The sequence below is a fragment of the Haliotis rubra genome, unplaced genomic scaffold (genome assembly GCF_003918875.1).
Source record: "Haliotis rubra isolate DU_JTF1 unplaced genomic scaffold, ASM391887v1 Scf4, whole genome shotgun sequence".
In the NCBI taxonomy this organism is placed as follows: Eukaryota; Metazoa; Mollusca; class Gastropoda; order Lepetellida; family Haliotidae; genus Haliotis; species Haliotis rubra.
Window position 1 is genome coordinate 639,159 of NW_025767079.1, and position 22,320 is coordinate 661,478.

Below are 22,320 nucleotides of genomic sequence, written 5' to 3' on the forward strand. Positions count from 1 at the left end.
CCACTGACAGTGTGTACTGGGGCTGTAACGATGCGTCGAACTTTCAATGGATTGCAATTGTTGAGTCTCCGATAGCAATTATTCGATGGTAGAAACGAAAAACTATCGATGCACTGTCTCTGCCTATTCTATGTTAGACCTACTGTTAAATCTGAATTACACTTCTGTCTTGAATGTCAATTTTACCACGACCTGCAATCAGATTTTATTATATGTTTCTATCTTGCAGCAAGGTTATCTTATTATTCACATCAAAAAACAATGTTATTATAAACAACCTTGCTAAATATATTTGTATACTTAAGCTCAGAAGAAACGAAACAAATATTTTCCATCATGTTGTTGCTATTAATGTCCATTATAATATTGTATTAAACATAACACCTGTATATGTGAATGATGTGGCACTTCGTCAACGTGTTGTAGCACTAATGTATAATGGGCTGGTGGCCCTTTTATCGGAATAAACTCTCTCAGATAATTTAGCAACTGACTACCGTTGATAAATGCACAGCGCAAAATACAGGCAGTACCAGATTCGTTCATTCTGAGTTTTTTTTTGTTTGGGTGCAGACTTGCAGTTTCATAGAGTTTATGTTTTAATTGTTTACTTGATCTGGGTTTCAAGTTTCTTGCAAGTTATTAAAAGAGACTGAAACTACTTCAATTTCTTTATATTTCATATAAACTAAATTCATTTAGGAAATGACTTCAAATGAGACAATTCAAGGTGAAAACAAACTATTGCAATAGTTAATTATCGCAACAGACTATCACTATTACAATGGTATGTTGCAATAGACTTTCACCAAATCTAACTTCGTCGGTTGTCGCCTGCTTTCAAACAGATCATGTTCATAATAGTTCTTTTAGACCCCTCAATAATCATAACCACGGGAGTATGTCTGACTGACAATTTGGCAAAAATATAATTGTTTTGAGGATTAAATGACTAAAGGTGAGTTTCCCAAACTTAGGCGAGCCATAATGGCACCGAGAACATTGACTGAGTTTGATTTACCTGGGACGCCCGGCTTTTAGCAATATTCCAGCAACATCTTTTCATGATAAAAGGCTGTATTGCCTTTGAAGATTTAGAGTTGAATATAATACATGGTTAAGATACTGAAAAACTAGAAGGGGCTTCACACCTCACAAAGTTATCCAAGTTTACACACATGTAGGGAGTAACCTTTCACCTTGATAAGGGGTGAAAGTTCAAAGTTCAACACAACGGTTTTGACTGCTTGTCGGGTGGCATACATTTCTTTCTTTTTCTCGTTTGTAGAGTTTAACCATTAGATCACTACCCCACTGCCCTTGCAACCTAAGAAAAAACCCTAGTTGCACCAGATAATTCCATTTGCACTGCATTTACTGCAATATGTAATGAAAGAAATATGCTTTTGAATTATGTAGATGTTTACCCATTCAAACATTGACTAGCACCTGGTGCTAGTTTGACTAATAACAAGGTTGCATTTTGTAATATTGGGTTGCACCAGTGCAAGTAACAAAGTACTAAATTGAGCCCTGTACAAAATTATGAGATAATATGAAAATTGATTTTTATAAATCGAATCAGTTTGTCGCTGCTAATCAATTAATTGATATAGTAAACACTTAACAGTTCCTTTACTATAGTTCTCATCAAAAGTTCATGATTTTATGTTAAAACATTCAAGTGGCTCACTTTGCCTACAAGTAAATACAACAGCTGACATAATTATAAACCTGTCTGACACCTATTCTGAAATAGTGCCAAATATTTTCCTCAGCCAAATATTATGCAAATGTCTATTGCATATATCTTCCTCAGCCAAACGGTTATCTCCCATTTGACAGACACCCATTTGACAGACACTGAACTAGAAGGTTAATTAGGGTAACACCTACGGGTATAATGGAACAGTCCACTGTCTAGTGAGTAGGGCAGGGTGAGCCTGAAACAGGTTCGTTACTGAGAAGTTTGATTGTAGGTAAACAGAACTTTGTTGTGTTTAAATGATAAATGATTTCTCTTCTCAAAATTGTTTTTACTATCAATTACTATCGAATATAAAAACAGGTTTGTCACTGAGAGGTTTGATTGTGTTTATTGACAGAAAAGTCCCCTCCCTATAATAGCATATGTACAATAGAAGTTAACTGAGAAAACGTTTTGTTGGAGAGATGTAGATATGTACATATTTGAAGACATTCTGATTTGCAGTAAATGAGACACCTGCATTGCCATGTAAGATATGATTAATACAAATCAGTGTTCTAATTTTAACAATTCTTTCTAAAGATTGTAACAGTTTATGTCTTTGAGTAGTATACAATGGACATTCAAGGAAGTAATGATAAACATTCTCTCATCCATGGCCACATTCACATGATGCGTCATATTTTAAACATTTATTCTAAATAAATCGTAATTAAGTGCACTCGTCATATATCTTAATATTGTGTGCAAAACATATAACTTCTTTATTCCATGTGAATAATATTTAGGTTTACATTTGTTTATGAAAATAAACTGTTTTTATATTGCAGCAATAAAAATTCAAATTACTGTGTTTTCGTCCATCTTTCAAAATAAATAATATAGCTTCAGTGTGTTCCTGTGTTTTTATTTGGATTATTCCATTATAATGTGTAGGTAACAGGTAGTAGATCATCTGTTCACTGAACCGTAAATGTTGTTGTTTTAAGGTGTCTGGGAACTGGCTTTCTGCGTAATGGGAGGACACCAGCCAAACATTAAATAAACATCTATTGCATATATCTGCCTCAATCAAACATTATACAAACATCCCTTGCCGATATTTCCCTCAGTCAAACATTATACAAACATCCCTTGTCGATATTTCCCTCAAACATTATACAAACATCTATTGCATAACTCTTTTGTAAATATATGTACTTATATATATATTCTTTTTTAATTGTAACAGGTATCTGATGGCATGAAAACATATGATAAACTTGCATTTGAGTAACATGCTTACCTGTTTGATGATTTCAAACGGCTTGTAGAAACTTGTTTTGATAGGAATGAGAATTCCATTTGGGAGGAGATAGTCGATGCCCAGGCAGTCATCCGTTAGGTTTGAACTGATGTCCGCCAGCACCACAATAGGTGCCATTATGGTAAATCTAAAGGGAGATAATCAAAACCGATCATTAGTGTGCATACACTACATATGATAATGATCAAGTGAGTGTTGTTTAATTCAATATTTGTCAAAAGTCAAGCTGCATCATAGCAACTTGTAGATCATCGCATCTTTGTGCAGACAAACCTGTGGTTGATATCACGAGTAACATCTGTAGCAGTTGACTGACGGACTGACTGACTGAGTTTGGCTTTACGCCGCTTTTAGCAATATTCCAGCAACATCACGGCGGGGGACACCAGATATGGGCTTCACATGTTGTACCCATGTGGGAATTCGAACCTGGGTCTTCGGCGTGACGAGCCAACGCTTTAACCACTAGGCTACCCCGCCCGCCCCCCCGTAGCAGTTGATGTTGATGTCCTTTATTTCGCTACAGTGGTGTGGGTCATCGGTCCTGTGTACAACATGGTCCATACACAGTGATACATTACAAAATACTTATACAAGTACAGCAAAGCGGAGAGTTAGGTGAGAAGTTTCAGAAATTTAACCGCTTAAAAGTGCTTCTTACCCTTCAACAAGTGCGATAACAAAAAATTACATGACACTCCTGACTGTCTTGTAAATAATTCAGATCTTTTACAGAAAACAGTAGTGAACAAGGGTTACATAATTATCTTGTACCTGTCTGACACAGGTTTGTGCTTTTAAGCTTGATCTTGAAATACAAGTTTATCTGGTGTTTGGATTTAACATGTGACACCATCTTTCAGTTTTCTAAGCGCACAGGGCTCTTATAATGTTTTGGAAAATAAAGAATGTAAAACTAATGAAAGGCATCTGTAATTGTATAAAACACTGTCCCTATATTCTGAATAAAGTCTTACCGTTTTTTTAATCTGTCAATTAGTACAAGGGCAGAGAATTTTTAAAAATAATTCACCTGGGATGACTAAGCAGAATGGGATGTTGAGTCAGAAACATGTATTCAACATTAGGGTCCATATAGTGGCTGCAAGAGTTGTGTACTCCCCAGGGAGTTGAGATTGATAATACGATGTGCCATTGAGACTGACATCCAATGATCGAGGGAAAAAAATACCAGCGCCTTGAGTTGCGTGGATATGTGCGCTATATAAATATCCTATACTACTATATACTATACTGAGCAGGGAGGTCAACAAAGAGATAAATATATCAGCTATAAGTCATTTAGGGCTTTCATTTTCATTAAACTCTGTTGTAAATATACTGTCAAACTACTCAAAGTGATGATTAACTGTATGGATGATCAACTTCTTTATTTAACAATGGCGGTGTTTCGGTATAAGAATCTATACCCCTGTGCATCTATCTACTATGTTTTCAAGAGTAATATTGCGCTAATAATCTCCCCTATATATTACATAACTTTTTCATTGAGAATAATATTTAAATTATTGATAATAAAAGTTAAATTGACATAAGTACAGTTAATTGGATTCTCTAATCAGCTGACAATTATACAAATTAATAATATACCATCATACGCAACAAAACTGTAATTCCATGATGTCAGTTCAAGTACAGGCATTTTCAGTTTTGTTCAAATCGGGAAGTAGAAACGCTGCATGCTTCCTTAGTAAAGTGACATGTAAAACTTCACGAACACCGTTTTAAATTTCAATATTCTGAGGGGATAAAAAACAATTGTGAGGAGACCCGGTTGACAGCAATGTAGTTATCGTTGCAAAGCATGCCAAGACTGCCAGAAGAGATTAGCTGGAGCAAAGTGAACACTTACCAACGAGAGTACCACCCCTTTCTACCCACAGTTGCTGACATATTTGTTGATAACGACTTGAGCGGATTGCCATTTACTTCCTGGACGTGACAACTCACCGTGTCATACCTCACTCCGCACACAAAAACATAGTCCCCTTACTGGAACTTGTATTAACCGCAAATTCTTTAAACTGAATGTAGAAGTTGAGGACTGGAAGAAGATATTTCACATCTGTTTTAAAATTTAAGCATGTTTCAAAGTATCATTCGGTTAGAACGTATTTATATATATCCCTACGCATACGAGCACTTGGCGATTTGCAGACCGCGGAAAGAACTTCAGTTCAAAATGTAGAACAAACAGCTGACATCGCGCAGACAATATATTTGCTTTACATGTTGTTACAACAAAGATATGACAACTAAGAGCAATTGGTGATATTGATTTAAAGTCAGTCAGTATGTCAAAATTATGAAATATTGGATAAGAATATTATCCCAGAGTGATGTTTATATTCTCGAGCATATCTATTTGTATAAAAAGGGGAGTAGAGTGAGTGAGTTTAGATTTACCCCGCACTCAGCAATATTCCAGCTATATCACATGGCGGCGGTCTGTAAATAATGGAGTCTGAACCAAAAGAAGAATAGAGTTTTAGTCATTAAGAGTGAAAAGGTTATTAACAACAACAAACAAACACACCCGGCAAATAAAAACTCTTCAATGTGGTTTTAAGTCATTTTCAAAAGGGGGGGTTCTAACCCCCTGAACCACCACAAACAAACAAACAAACAAACAAACAAACAAACAAACACACACACACACACACACACACACACACACACACACGCACACACACGATTTAGTTATGTATTGGGAAATGTATGGGAAACTCAGTTTGTGGAAAATAAAAGGAAGTTTATGTTATAGGTATATCGATATTGAAAACAGCTGTATTCTGATGCACTTGGTAAATATTCTAGTTTGTGAGTGAGTGAGTCAGGGGCGTAGCTACCATTATTTAAAAAGCTCGGGCTTACACATTGCAGCCATGTGGGGAATCGAACCCGGGTCTTCGGCGTGACAAGCGAACGCTTTAACCACTCGGTTACCGAATCGCCCCCTTAGCCCCAAAGAAGAGACAGAATTTTCTTAAATTTTGATAATAAATTGATATGAGGATATCGCCCCCTTAGCCCCAAAGAAGAGACAGAATTTTCTTAAATTTTGATAATAAATTGATATGAGGATATCGCCCCCTTAGCCCCAAAGAAGAGACAGAATTTTCTTAAATTTTGATAATAAATTGATATGAGGATATCTCTAATAACAATATATTCAATATTTCATTATATGTAATTCGTGGTCACTGCATGTATACTGGCGCTAGCATGTTAATGCGAAAATTGTAAAACCTGAAAATGTGAGGTGAGGTGAAATTGGGTTTAACGTCGTGCTTGAGAATATTTCGCTCATGTGACGACATACATGAGTGTGTATGTGTATGTGCGGCTGCTTGTACTAGCCCAGACTGAAGCTGGTTTTATAGTGCTAGCCCACTGAGATACCATGCCGCAGTGAAGCATGAATACCCAACTCAGACACATTAGACTGACTCCGAGCCGACCACTCCTTGTTGTACCCATTAATGCCAAGCGCCTGGCAGGGACCAACAAGTACCATATTTTAAAGTCTTTTGATATGATGCGGTCGGGGATCGAACCCGCGACCTTCCGCTCTGCGGGCGGACGCTCTAACCACTACACCACGGAGGCGGTCCCTGAAAATGTAAATAAAAATCATTCACTGATGTGCGATTGCAAGGCATTTTTGTAGAGTTGCAATGACACAGACCAGATTTTGACCTTCCAGCACAATATGTTGTCTGTAAATAATATACGCTCACGTCATTTGGATAGAATCTTGAACATTGCCGATGCGGCGTAAAATAATATTCATTAATTATTCTGCGTAGGGTTCCATGTGAATGGGTATTATCATATTTTATAAGATTTCATACTTTCGTCCAGTCTAAATCACGGCATGGCTTTACATAACAAAATGCACTGATGTACTGATAAGATTGTTCATTTTGCACTGAAAAACAGGGTATATCGATATCAAACCAGAGTTATAGAATAGATAAGTAGAATTGAGAGAATGGATAGAATCCCACAATGTACATATTTAGACTGGAAATCCTACTTCCTACGCGGGAAGTCTTGAATCTAGGAAATCCTTCACCGTCTCTCTGGGATTGTGAAATTAAGATCCTGATCATTCGTAATATTTGGGATAACAATTCTCAGTGAAGTACAGATTCCAGTATACTCTTGTTGGGTTGAGCCCCATCCGTATTTCGAATTCACACTCACCCTCACATCCTCGATAATCTCCAGGGTATACGTCCCAATAAATCTCCACTAGTAAAGATTTATCGGAACGTATACCCTGGAGCTTATCGAGGATGACACCCTCAGAGTCAGGCACCTAATCGCCAGCACACAAAGTCAGCCGTCTAACCCACTCAGCCACCGCAGCTTCCACAAAAATTGAATTCGGCAAACGTGGTAGCCTAGTCTGTCGTAAAGACCCTGAAGCAAATATATCCAAGAAAGCCCACGCAAGTCTAGATTTCCTCAGCTTCAGTCTCAGGGCTCCTTTTCATTATATATATATATTTTTTTACTATGAACTTTTTTCAGTAAAATATGTTCATTTCAGAGACTAGTTGTTAGTCTACGTAGTGGTAGCCTTGACCACGGACTTTGTGTACCCCTCTGACAAGTGTAAAAAGCGTGTTTCTGCCACAGTCTAAAAAGTAACATCAATGTAAGTTACACTTGCATATCTTCGTTGAAGACACTTACATATACGTCGATGATATTTACATCTACGCGGATGTTACTTTCACCTATGTAACTGATGTATGAGGGATATAGTCACCAACGGTGTTATAATCGTGCTTCTCGTTACTGGGACCGTGATGCTGTGATTGGTTGTTTGGTTTTTGACGCTGCACTCAGCAATATTTCAGCAAAATATGGCGGCGGTCTGTAAATAATCAGCATGAGTGAGTGAGTTTAGTTTTACGCCGCATTCAGCAATAGTCCAGCTACATGGCGGCGGTCTGTAAATAATAGAATCTGGACCAGACAATCCAGTGTTCAACATCATGAGCATCGACCTACGCAATGGTATACGTCATGTGTCACTCAAGTCAGCGAGCCTGACCACCCAATCCCGTTAGTCGCCTCTTGATCATATAGCTGGAATATTGCTGAGTGCGGCGTTAAACAACCAACCAACCAATCCAGTAGGTACAACCAGATATAAGGGAGGTCATTAGTGCTGGTATTGGCATACAAGCTGCGATACGATACATCACGATACTAAAATTGTAGTCACGACGATATATTGCCAAAGTATTGTGCACTGAAGCTGCGATACGATACGAATCCCGACACAAGGGTGGCGATAGGATACGTACCACGATACTAAAATCTTTAATTCTAACACCAACTATAAAACAAAACCATTTTAAAGTATTTCGTCAAATTGCACCAGCGTTTTTCAATGTTTATTCGAAAACGAGATAATTAAGTTTACACACGGGCTTTGTGAAAGTTAATAACACTGACTGACTGAGTTTTGGTTTTACGCCGTTAATAACAAGTGTCTGTCGTGGCCCATAATGAAGAAGAGGTTATGTTTGTTTAAGGGCATTAATTGAAAGGAATCTCTCGGACTTCTGCCACCTGATCCGGCCCGTCAGTCGCCTTTAAATGTCTTGCTGAAGCATGGCACCTATTGTTAGAAACATGGGTGAAGCCCATGTGGGCCATCTATTGCTGGAAAATTGCTCAAAGCGGCGGTAAACTAAATTCACTATATTTCCTTGTTCATTTAGCAACCAATCATGGGCGCATACTTTCTTCCACCCGACAGTTTAGTTTCTCTCTCTTGAACTGGATTCAAACCTGGCTTCAATTTACACCAAAGTGTTAACCATAGGCGGATCCAGAATTTTCCAAGGGGGTGGGGGTGGTCAGGGGGTTCGAATCCCCTGAACCCCACCTTGGCTCCGCCTTTGCAAAACATTAACTTCAATATGGTCTTTAGTCGTCATTTTCAAGGGGAAAAAAAAAGGGGGGGGGGGGGAGAGAGAGAGAGAGAGAGAGAGAGAGAGATATGTTGAACCCCCGCCACTGTTAGCCTGACCCCAAGTTGGAAAATCCTGTGGGGGGAGAATGGACAGCGACTGTTGAGTACCAGTCACTGTGGCACCACACTTGTCTGGTTTTGGTTTGGTTTGTTGTTTTACACCACACTCAGCAATGTTCCAGCTATATGACGGCGGTCTGTAAATCATCGAGTCTGCACCAGACAATCCAGTGATCAACAACATGAGCATCAACCTACGCAGTTGGGATGACATGATGTGTTAAAGTCAGCGAGCCTGACCACCCGATCCCGTTAGTCGTCTCTTACAAGCATGGGCTGCTGAAGACCAATTCTAACCCGAATCTTCACGGGCTACATGCTTGTCTGACCTTCATGTCCCTATATACATAATTACATATACATGTAAATAAATCTTTCCACCCCTTTAAGGTACCGAGAAGACACGTGGAGAAAGCTATTACTAATTGATGGGATGTCTTGTGTAACTCGTATCTTACAACTGAAAGATAGCTTCATTAAAAAAAGATACATTGAGGAAGGCTAAAAAATGAGACCCGTCATCCATTGAGGCGTCTGGAGGGCGTGGGTCGGGTGGGATATATTTTTATCCATGTAAATTTGATCATTTCTCACTTAAATGTGATTTAATAAGTGTATAATAGAAAGGGTTTGGCTTTACACCACATTCCTTGAGTACCACCAAATCGCACATCACATGAGGGCTTCTTCACACATAGTCCCCTTGAAGGGAGTTTGACACATGTGTAAAGAAGTGCCTGAAACTTTTGTCAGCTTGTTTGTTGTTTAACGCTGCACTCCGCAATATCCCAGCTATATGATGGCGGTCTGTAAATAATCGAGACAATCCAGTGATCAACAGTATGAGCATCGATCTATGCCATTGGGATACCATGTCATGTGAGCCTGAAAACTTGACCGGTCAGTCGCCTCTTGACAAGCACGAGTTGCTGAAGACCAATTCAAACAGGGAACTTCAGGGGTGCCATTAGCTTGTGCTGGCACTGTAACAGTCATGCTATCCCATCAGCCATTCAAAAAAAGAAATAAAAAAACAGTACAAACACACCCAGTACTGACATAAGAAATGTTTATTTCCAAAGCTCTCAGTCACAAAACATACACATCTTGATACAAAAGTAGAACACCTCCTTATGGCCGACAGCTGTCACAGACATTATGACTGGGATGACATATTACCCTAAAGAATTGTCCTAGTTGGATCATATTGGCAGTCATGGACTTATGATAAAAGAATCACATTGAAGTAAAGGAAAGTTTTAAGCATATATAGATAACACTTTAGTAAAATGTGTAAACGCAGAATCTAAAATATGCAAGATATATTTACCACAGAAACACAGGTCAGATAACAAAACTGCCATTTTCCACAGCTTTGATAATGACAAATTTGCTCAATAGATAGAACATTTGTATATACCTAACTCAATTGATTTGATAAAAATTTCTAGAAGACCATTTTCACAACAAACTTCATAAATTTTCAGCAAGCTACAGAAATGTCATGCTCAATAGAGCAGGAATAAATTAGAAAACAATCAACAATTTAAATAAAATTTATTTCACTTGCAGGAAAAGTGAATCCTTGCGATCACAACATTGTAATTTTGTATTACAATGTAACAATGATTTCTAGTTATTATCACTCGTATTCCAGTCTTTGGTAGTTAAAATTCACTGCAGCTGCACATCAAAATATACCAAGTATATCCCCTCGTATTCGTATAAAGAAACCACATTCTAGTTGCCTTGTACTACATGGGGTTATTATTCAATCTGACAAGAGATGTTTTACTCTGATAACGATCCCGCTAGGATGATTCCAGGAAACCCCCACAGCTCTCATGTCAGGTGGGTGGGGGTGGATGAGCCTTTAACACATCGACTTAAAGAAATGATTCCGCTTATTTCTAATCATATTGATTTGAGTAAAATTGATTTGAAACAAAGAAAGAAAAAAAGCCCAATATCCCATGGGATATGGGGTGAGTGAAACATCCACAACAATATATTGAGGCTGCCATATTCATTAACATTTGGAACTTCTTGTTTCAGTTCATTTATCAAGTACAAAAAATATAGGAGCCATGACCTTGACTGAAGGTCTTGTGGAGTTGTCCCAAGATCTTCATGCAGATGGGTATCGTATCGTATCAGAATAAAACACCATCTTTATCAGGTTGTGTTATCAGCATAGGAAAATTACATAAATACCACTAAAAAGGCTCAAATTAAGCAAAGGATAGCTATTAGTCACCTCCCTCAAAAAAGAAAAATCACAAACGTTCGACAAAATCTATCAACGCTCATACAAGTCTTGCCTATTCTATATCATTAACAAATTCCTCTACATAAAAGACTAACACTCCTATGTAACAATCCATATACAAAGATTGTGACAACACAAATCGTTTAAATGTTCGAGAGTTTTCAACTTGCGAGCAATGTTAGCTTGTAAAAATGGCCATGAGTTTGGATGAATACAAGATGGCAGAGGCTGTGAATGTCCAAACAATGAACACAGGATGCAAACCAGTTAGAGCTTGATTATGCATTCGTAAAGTCGATTAACTCATCAATCCATAAATATTCATTTAACCTGCCTTTGGGTAAATTCAATTTTTTTCCCAAGCAGAGAAATTATTTTTTTTCTAGAAAGGAAATACCTATTTATGTATGAGTGTACATAATGCCATCAAGGACATGTTGGTAATGTCAACAAGTTGTACTTGCGAAACAAATGCAGATTTTGGAACACATGAACATTTCTTATGCATTGATGCTCTAATAAAAAGTCAATGATAACAAATGGTAACCATGGTAACAGTGATGCTGGCGTTCATTTCAAACTGGTGTCTATCGAAATTGACATGCCATGGCTTTACAGCCACCATTTTCACTCACTGCCAATATGAATGATGCATATCTACATAGCAGGGACTGATGACATATACATTGTATTTGATTGACATGTCAAAAATTGAAATAAACAAGTTTCTGTGTACATTGGTGTAGTGATTTATTAGTGATAACATTATCTACAAGCCGTTAACAGATACCATTATTATATTCATCTATTATAAATTGCTGCCGTTAAACCATTGTACGAGAAATACTCATTTTACAAACAGAACAGACATTAATGAGTTAAATATACATTCTGACAATGTATGAAGATGGCATCTCACCTGTTGAACCAATGGAAACTAGATAAGGGAATATGTAGAGATGGTACATTTGTTCAATAACTTTTGTTTCCAAAATGAATCATTTGTCAAAGTGGTTGAAATGATCCATACCAAGACCTAAAAATCTTTCATTTGTTAAGAAATCTCTATTTTCAATAGCGATCAATAAGAATTTCGCACTTACGATGATCAAATATGCTAAAAACAAAGACAAACATTCTTCATCTATTCAAGTTTACATCTAAATTGGCTGCTCTGTTAATAAAATGATTCACATGTCTCTCTCTCTCTTTCGCTCTCTTCAGTCTGATGAAAATGATAACTGGGATTGATGTCTTGCGTAATGATTAACTTCACTTCTCACTCATTCTTCTCCTCTTCCTCCTCCTCTTCGTCTTCTTCCTCCTCCTCATCTTTGTCTTCTTCCTCCTCATCTTCCTTCTTGCTCTTTTTTGACCTGTTCAGAAATTCCTTTCCATCTTTAGCGGTCTTCTGCATCGTTCCAGCCCGTTTCACTGGTGGTTTAGGAGATGGAGCAGCCCCTCGTGCACTTGACCTTGTCCTTCGTCCACCACTGAGGTCATCTTCGCCTAGCAATGATTTCGCTGAAACCAAAATTCGGAACACTGAATACTTTGGATTTTCTTTATCAATTATGTCATCAAATATTTTACGATTCTCTGTAACAAACCATAAATATGTATTAGAGAACGTCAGTGCAAGTTGTTGTGTGGAATATTGTACATGTGCGTGTTCATCCTCCATACCAGCAGGTCTTGCAATTCCCTTAACCTACACTGAATTGTCACTGATTGTTAAAACGGCCATGAAGGCATCCCATTAGAATGACTTGTCTAGTTTTCCGGTCAGTTTTTCAATGCAGAACTTAAAACTCTTTTGTAACATATCATTATCAGGCTGGTCACCATGGTGTTGACATTGCATACCTACATTGCAGCTTGTTTGTAACCCACTAGTCTGTGGCTAGTAGAAATCCAGGCGGGCCAGGAAATCTCCACAGTTACTGGCCAGTGAATTTTCATGGGGTCATTATGTAAATATATAACTCTGACTTGTTAGGTTATAACACACTTTGAAATCATGCAAGATTTTGGCCTGATAAAAATGTATTACCCGGTAGCAGCTTAATGATGAAACCCTGTCTACATTCAAATTTCGGACAAGTGAATTATTTTGTGGGCTGGCAACTTTCAGGCATAGCTTGATCAACTGGCCAGCAAAAGTTTGAAACTATTTCACACACTGCAGACAGGTTAACACGGCAAATCTCAAGAGAAGGAAATTTGAGGTCATGAGAAACCACAGGAATTAATCCAGGGTCAGTGTAAGTCAACCAAAATGCAAGCCAGATATCAGAGGATATTGTATGGAGTGAGTGAATATAGTTTTATGCCACTTTTAGCTATACACCAGAAATGGTCTTCACACATTGAACTCGTATAGGGAATCAAAACAGCCTTTTTCGTGGCGAGAAAACACTTTAACCACTGGGTCTCACTTCATCACTTTTTCCTCCGCCTTCAAAATATTCTAAATTTCTGTCAATCTATTACCCAAAACAGCTTTTTATCTGCTTACTATGTCATAGATTACATTTATATTTTTAGCACAAATAACTTTTTCATAGGAATACACTGTGAATTGGTTTAGAACCCTGAGCCACTCGACAAATTGACAAACCTTCCTGCATTGTTTTCGCCATTGTGCCTTCTCTCTTGGGTGGTGTTCGCCCTTTCCGTGCCTTGGTCTCTTGTCTTGTATCACCGAGTTTTTCATTGTTTAGTAGTTCCTTGGCCTCCTGATATGAAAAATAGATTACTTAATGTCTTAAATCACGGATAAACTTAGCAAGATATTCACGAAAACATTTACCATCCACCCATACATACGTACCATACATAGCAAGATTCAGGGCTCCAGATAAGGGCTGTATCGGCGTATGTACAGATAATAATATGCATGATACGGTAGGAAATAATTTAGAAAATATAGCAGATACGCACCACAGCAATTGAGTACGGTCTTGGAATCATTTAGACACATTTATCTGAAAAGGTTTTGTTTAATTGTTTATTGACCTGTTTACACAAGAGTAGCAATGTTGTAGTACATACATGAAACGAAACAAGATTACTGATACACCATTAAATTCCATTCAGTACTCTAAATAAGGAGTACATACTCCTGAAGTTGCAAAATTATCTGGAGCCCTGAAGCTTGTAATCTGCAATATGTTATTTAGCCATAGAATGTTGGATCGCTTTTCACTATCACAAAACTACAAGGCACTGTCGTAACAATACTGCGATAGTTTTAAGCTTGATCATCATAAAAATCAATGTACTAGAAAGGAATAAAGTATTGCCAACAAGGCCATTCTTTCTGGCAAGTCTGAAATTTGAAAGTGTTCTGACGTATAATTAAGGTTTTTAATTTTTGGAATGATACGAGCATTTATAGATCACAATCGATAATGTACAACTGTGAATTATAGTTGTAATTCATTAACAGTTTGATAAATCATTAACTCCACAGATGTAAGGGAATTATTTCTGCCAAGACCTTTCCATCATTTTTTGGGGGGTTTATTTATATCATGCGATAATGTTTAAGAAAATATTTCTCTTGACAATTGAAAATACTGAGTAACAGGAATTTAAGCGAAGAACTGACAACCTAGAAAAGATTTCTCTTTTTCTTACAAACCAATGAGGATTCCATCACGGAAACCGATATGACCATAATCACACACAGACCTATGATCAAGGGAGATAATTTGCTAATTATCTCCCCTTATGTTCTTTCGCCATCATTCTTGTTAGACAAAATGTTCCTCCTACCTTAGCTGTAACTGCCATGGTTCCTTCCTTTGAAATTTTAGGTTTCTTTGGGGATGGCTCTTCAGACGTTTCACTCTGGATCTCTTCAATTTTCTTCTGCTGGCTTCGAGTTAAAGCATCTGCATCAACGGTCCCCCCAGCTGCTTCCAGAAACTGCTCACCCTCCTGATAGAAAACATTGTAGAAAGTTAACAACTTGCATCACATCAACTGCCTGCAGTTCTACCAACACTAATTACATAATGAGGTCACAATGTAATTTGTTTTGTCTTGACTCATGGCTTCACTGAGGCTATTTTCCTTACAACTGGATATTCTTCGAATTCCCTTCCCCGACTTGAGCCAAATAAAAAAACATGTGGTTCCGATTACACCTCTTTAAAATTTAGGGTAGGTAAGTAGGATTATTTTTTAAACATTTTAGAAGTAAAGTACAAACTAATAACACATTTATCTATATGTGTAACTGTTGATTCAATCAAGCATGCAGCCATCATGTTGACTTTCTCTATTAGAATGACCAATATCTGTCAGTGCTGAGGAAAAAAGAATGGTATCTGAGAGCTTTTTTTATTCAGACAAACTAAAAGAAATAGGGTCGACACCAGATTTCAAGGGTTGGTCGGGTAATCAGAACCCCATTTTTTCCAGGCCTTGTCATCAATATCCCCCTCAACGGCAAAATACTCTTTATGAATATGTCTACTAGTTATGATTATGTCAAATGTTTTGGAGTGTATATAGCAAAGTGGAAGTGGAGTATTGTAAGGTTTTTAAGATCTGCTCCAAAAAGGAGCACTACCACAAAATTCAGTTGAAGCCTAACTTGTCATGGAAATGCAACAAGATGACATCCTCATCCTCAGTCACGTTTCCACGGAAACCACAAAAACTAAAATTTGTATCTGGGTCTAACCATCAAAAGGCATTTCATCTATGGATCATGCTTGACATATGTACCAAGTTTGATGAACCTAGCATGTATAGTTTGGAAGATCTGCTCTGGACAAGACAACATTGTCATAGTCATGTTTCCATGGAAACAGCAAAAATTAAATTGGGTCTAACCCCCAAAAGGCACATCTAGTGATCAAAATAATCTAGCCAAGGCCCGACTATTCAGCGATCTGTGTCATCAGGGTACGATAATGCACAATCTGCTGTTTTCTAAACATCCATTTATTCACCTCTTTCAACCAGCACATGTAGCAAAGAAGGCTCCAGTGCACAGGCCTCTAATGACACTTAAAATATTTCAGCCCATCTTAACACGTTGACTGCCTATACGAGTATCAATTTTGGCTGAATTTGCCACTAAGAGTTATCTCGTAGCTAGTAGCTACATCAATGGTATTTTGAAACAAGTTTCACATGGCACAGGCACAAGCAGCAATTGTCTTTTTGGCACAGTTGGGGAACAGTTCATTTCTGAAAGCTAATGACCCAACATTCATCAGGCCATTCATCAGGATGATAATTGGATATTGACTTGTCCTAGGCATAAAGCAAAAATTCTCTTACGAAGTAAACATCTTTATGGATAACGTCTTACTTACTGCATAAAGCAATGTTTTCAATGTTGCTCTGTTTGCAATAAACAAGAAGTAGCTGTAAGCTTTTTAATTTTCTCCAGAATGCTGATCAACCTATCAACTTAGCCATAGTTGGCAAGAAACTAGCATGATTTTTTTAGGGTTATCTCAAATGAATGGTGCAAGCTGTGCCACCAAATCTCCCAGATTTAGATTTATGCCATTTTCAGCAATATTCTAGCAATATCACAGCTGGGGACACCAGAAATGAACTTCACATATTGTACCCATGTGGGGAATTGAACCCGGGTCTTCGGTGTAATGAGCAAAGTTTCAACCACAAGGCTTCCACACCATCCCCCAGACTCACCTTTGCTGTCACTGCCATGGTGCTATCTCGAGGAAGCCCAGGTTTGTTGGAGCCAGATGCACTGTCGTCGTCCTCCTTCAGTCCCTGAAGCTTTAGCAGTTTTTCGTGGCCGGCTGACTCAAGGAATTCAATACCTTCCTAAAATGTGTACAATTATCATCTTCAGAAAACAATTGATAATTTTCCATTTTCTAAGATTTTGAAGACAATGCGAGATACAATTCCCTTATTGGAACCAAACATTTTCAAACTGATGTTATAGTTATAGTTATAACTCTAGATGCATCAGTGGTGACTAATATTTCTCTGAACTGGAGTATTCTTGAGTCTCACAAAGGCTTCGTGCTTATATATGCATTAAAATATACCAAGTTTGAAAAAATATATATCCCAAGATAAATCCCTGACATGCAAGAAAAGTCTGCCCACTATTATTTTCTCAATACAATTGGTTTCAAATGAAAATACTGACAAAAAAAACCTTACTTTACAATACAAAGTATGATCCTATTCAAATAGAAAAATGTCAAGTGTTTTCAAACACCCAGCGAGTAAGCACAAAAGTGCTGATTCAGCTTAGCTCAGTCAAAACAGTAATCTGGTCACTATTTGAACACATCAACCTGTTTCACAACAAAACAAAAAATCTTTCAAACCTACTTTAACAAAGAGTTATCCGAAAAAAGTACTTCCCAGCGACAATGCCAACTACATGTATCAATTCGTTCAAGTTCTGATGCGTAACGCTTCTTCACCAAGGGCAAAAACATTTCTCTTTAGTAAAAATAGCCACAATGCACCATGGTCTATTGTGGAAGCTGAGCCACACCCCTAAGACAACAAACCAGGGGCCATGAGAGCTCTGCCCTTCCCCCGTACATCTGGTATAAAATTTGCTCTAATCTTAATGTACACAAAACCTTTAAAAAAAGCCAACCGGACACCTGGTACAAACGTCACTGAATACACATCATAAGAGTGCTAATTGGATTTTGGTGAATAAATTACTGAGAACAGGAATTGGGGTAATCGAGTGTTTTACGCTATTTTCATATGCGGTTACTTTCTGCTGAATCACTCTTATGAAGTAAAGTATTGTTCAAACCAATATACCCCAAAATACATTTTGTGCCCATATTTAAATGATAGGCAAGACATTAGAAAAAATATCACCATTCAGATTTCTCTTGTCCACAAGTCAAGTTGTAAAATTCAGATGAAGACTTAACATCTTCAGAATATGCATAATCTTGTGGTTAATTAAAATAAAACTAGTATCGTGCATAAAGAATTTTATATTTGTGGGACTGACTTACAAAAAATGTTTATAAAGCTTCCAAGAGCCATTCAATTGTAGACACCTAAAGTCTGTGACAATGATTTACCAACCAAGTTATGTCCATATGGTGTCTCCTGCTTTTGAAGTGCAAATAATTATGTTAAATCATGAAAAGATTTACAAACGTATTATTGTTGCTTCTTCCACACCAAATATTTGATCAGAAGATAAATAGAGGAAAGACATATTTTACTAAATGCTCAAAAAATATAATAAAATTGTGAGGTAATGATTAATGTTGACAGTACATGTTTTCACTTGAAGCTGTTGTACTTATATTGGTACTTTAACTGCAACAGAAGTGATTCCTTTGTGTATGCTTGTCAGATCATAGATTTTATGAAACTTAAGTCACTACATTTTCTATATTTAAGTCGAAAATCCAAATTACAATCACATAAATAACACCACCTCTTATGTGAAAAGTATTCTTCACATAGTAGATATATATTCCACTGATGTTCGAATGCACGTTTTCAATCTAAATTATATGGTAGCAGATGTTAATTAAAACAGACTTTAACATTTGACACGATATAATAATGTCGTCGTCATATATATCTAATTACTTTTTAAAACTGTTAGAAATTTCTGAAATGACGACCACTCTGGTTTCAGATAGATTTATGTTGGTATGGGAGTTGACAGCGGATACAAGCGTATCCATTTGTCTAAACAGTGATAGCACAATGTTTTCAAGCCACTTTTCGAAAACAGCGCTCTTCCTTTATAATACACAGCCGGGCAAGATAGTACATGACCAACAAACATGACCTTGCACATATAAGACGCCATATTGGAATTTTGACAACTTGCGAATTCGTCCAAGCAAAATTACCCCTCGGAATGAAAACTAAGAAACAAAACTCTGCAGAAATAAAGATGATTTATTCAAGAATCATAATATTGCAAATTGATTTCTTAATTTTCGGGATTTGACGGCCAAATGCGGGTATGTAGGTCACCACTAGGTTTCTCAAACATGTCGAAATCTATGGCGTCTCAAGGAACAAAAGCACCCGATTTTGGACGCCGATTTTGGGACATTCCCGGTCGAAATCTTTAACCCACCTTTGCAGTCACTTGCATTGTTCCATCACGAGCAAGCGAGGGCTTTGCGTCGGTCATTTTGAGACGTCTTTTTGCAAAAAACAGATGCCGAATACAGCACGAAATATGCTCGATTTCCACGAGGAGAGCCGCAACCAAGTCAGGAAGGCGTGGTCACGTGTCAGGCAACCAGCTTCTTGATTGGTTAGAAGGATCGAGAGCAACCCGGAAGCGGGAATGTAAAAACACAAACCGACTATGATAATCGACATCACTCAGCAAATTGGAAAGTTTTGAATAAAATAGATATATCCGAGAAACACCATGTATGGGAATTTTTCTACTGATGATTTGTGAAGACATATCAACAAAACTCTAGCTCTTTAAACGCGATTTTCACAGAAAACAGTCGTATCAAAGCCAATGTTTTGCTTTGTAAACCTGAACTGGATTTCACCATCTCGTCTCTGTTTGTAACCAAGCTTGCAGTAACATGTTTGTTTGGTGCAAAAATGACATTTTTGCTGTTCTAAAGTTACTTTTCCTTAAATATACAATTCGAACTTTCATTGTGAATGCCGAGTGTCAATGGTTTTCTTTGTATAATTTCTGAATAATCCTTAAATATGTATTTATACAATTGTTTAGACCGACGTTTTCTTTTAAACCAAACTATATTGCTATCTGTGAATTGTGTTCATGGAATATTAAAACGAACTGTTTTAGTATAAGTTAAACACACGAAACATAAGTCTTAGCAAGTTTTAGGAATCAGATTGCGTCATAATAATTGTTTAATTTTACACTCACTGATAACTCAATTTTTAACTAAATTTGTTGTAAAAGTCACTTTGTTGTTAAATCATGTGTCAGAAATTACCAATATAAAATTACAGTTAATTGCTAACGTGGAATAAACTGTATTAAGCGCTTACAAATAACTTGGAACCGAATACAAGGAAGAGGGTTGGGGAGGGTGAAGAAGTGTCCCAACACTCTACCCGCCGAAGACCCGGGTTCGATTCCAAACATGGGTACAACGTGTGAAGCCAACTCCTGGTGTCCCCCGCCGTGATATTGATGGAATACCGCTAAAAGCGGCGTAAAACCATATTCACTCATCCACCCAAATGTTATTGATATTACAGATCTGTATAGAGTGATAATTTGTTCAAAAGAGCTACGATAATCAACATTTTTTCTTACATATTATCTCATGCTTTACATGCTGCGACAACATCTGTCTTTAAAAAAGTGTCGATTTTGTGCTCCGTTGTGTTTATCAACTTGTGATACATTGTATGCTATCCCGGGTTCGATTCCCCACATGGGCACAATGTGTTAAGCCCATTTCTGGTGTCCCCCGCCGTGATATTGCTGGAATATTGCTAAAAGCGGCGTAAAACTAAACTCAGTCAGTCAGTCAGTTGTATGCTATCCATCTCGAATTAAAACATGAATTGGAAATGCATGTTTAATTAAATATTTTACCATGGTTATTTAAAGTTTGTTAGTCAATGTAACATTGTATTGATATTCACCAGTGGTATCTCTCTTATTTCAATAGGTTTCTGCTTAATACAGCATGGAGAATGAAACCGAATTTCGAGCAATATTCCTTACCCGTCTAGATCTGGGTTAGAACTGGTCTTCAGTAACCCATGCTTGTCGAAAGAAGCGACTATAACAGAGAGGTGGCCAGACTCGCTGATCTGGTTGACACCTGCCATCGAATCTCCATTGCGTAGATCGGTGCTCATGCTGTTGATCACTGGATTGACTGGTCCAAACTCGATTACTAGTATATACAGACCGCCGCCATATAACTGAGTCGTGAACTTGATCTGTGATAAGTTGTATTCTGTTATTTGTTGACGTATTGTTTTACAATTTCCAGCATCATATATCCATTGCAGCAGAAGATTTCAGAGCTTTAATAGTTACACACAGAGGCTTTTGTTTGTTGTCTAACATGTACTCAGCAATATTCCAGCTCTATATCGATGGTCTGTAAATACTCGAGTATGGACCAGACAATCCAGTGATCAACCGCGATGACATGTGTCAATCAAATCAGTGAGCTTACCACCCGATCCCATTAGTCGCCTCTCAGGACAAACAAGGGTAACTGAAGACCAATTCTAACTCAGATGTTGACGGGTATGTAGGTTTGAAGGAAAACAAAATGTCCCTTTGAAGGTGACAAGGGAGTAAGTGTGTATATAATATCATCACTCATTTTAATGTTTTAGGATTCTTCAGTGAGATTAGTCTCTCAGTTTGAGTCATGTCAGTCATACGTAAAAAAACAATATTTGAGAGCAATTAGTTTCAGTTTCCCTATGAGACAGGTCAATGGTTCGAAAACTTATCACCATTGAAACACGAAGAATTTACTCCCAAATCAGCTTAAGGAAAGATTTAACTCAATTAACTCTGCACGCTTAAAGAATACTCATTTAATCATAGAAGCAGGTGTACTGAAGCTGACCAACAATGAAACTAACGTTTTAACCGGGGATTTAGGCTGGCTGTGTCGTTATGGCCAGTATATGGCATCGTATCCAGGGAATGTCGGTTTGATGTTTAACGCCGCACATTGCAATATTACAGCTGTATGGAAGCGTCTGTAAATAGCTGAGTCGGTATCCATTGGCACATCCTGAGTCTGGCACATTTAACAGTAGAAAATCCGTTCTGGCAACCTTGGTAGTAGCCTTGCTCCAAGGCTGTACTGAATGCTAAGCCTGTGGATATATAGTACATGTACAATGTACTTCTATCCTTAAAGAGGCAAGTCTAGATAAGCGGACAGTATACTCTGTAAGGACGCCTGAAGTCTGAAGGATATTGATATTTTTATTAGAATTTTTCATTTACTCTATAA

The 22,320-nt window shown here is 37.6% G+C and overlaps 2 protein-coding genes across 2 annotated transcripts in view; both read right to left on the minus strand.

Moving 5' to 3' along the window:
• Window positions 1-4,979, minus strand: part of LOC124287241 (phosphatidylinositol 4,5-bisphosphate 3-kinase catalytic subunit delta isoform-like) — a 43,810-nt gene extending 38,831 nt beyond the window's left edge. Inside the window, 2 exon segments of the mRNA XM_046723741.1 lie at window positions 2,994-3,141; window positions 4,888-4,979. Coding sequence (XP_046579697.1) covers window positions 2,994-3,131 — 138 coding nt within the window. The 5' untranslated portion in view covers window positions 3,132-3,141; window positions 4,888-4,979.
• A 5,166-nt stretch (window positions 4,980-10,145) lies between these two features.
• Window positions 10,146-19,612, minus strand: LOC124287246 (nucleolin-like). Its single transcript, XM_046723745.1, has 5 exons — window positions 19,455-19,612; window positions 17,045-17,182; window positions 15,143-15,307; window positions 13,983-14,100; window positions 10,146-12,886 (listed from the first exon to the last, which is right to left on the minus strand). Exons 1-5 carry the CDS (start codon window positions 19,509-19,511, stop codon window positions 12,642-12,644), a joined length of 723 nt encoding a protein of 240 aa, XP_046579701.1. The 5' UTR covers window positions 19,512-19,612; the 3' UTR covers window positions 10,146-12,641.
• Window positions 19,613-22,320: the final 2,708 nt, after the last annotated feature.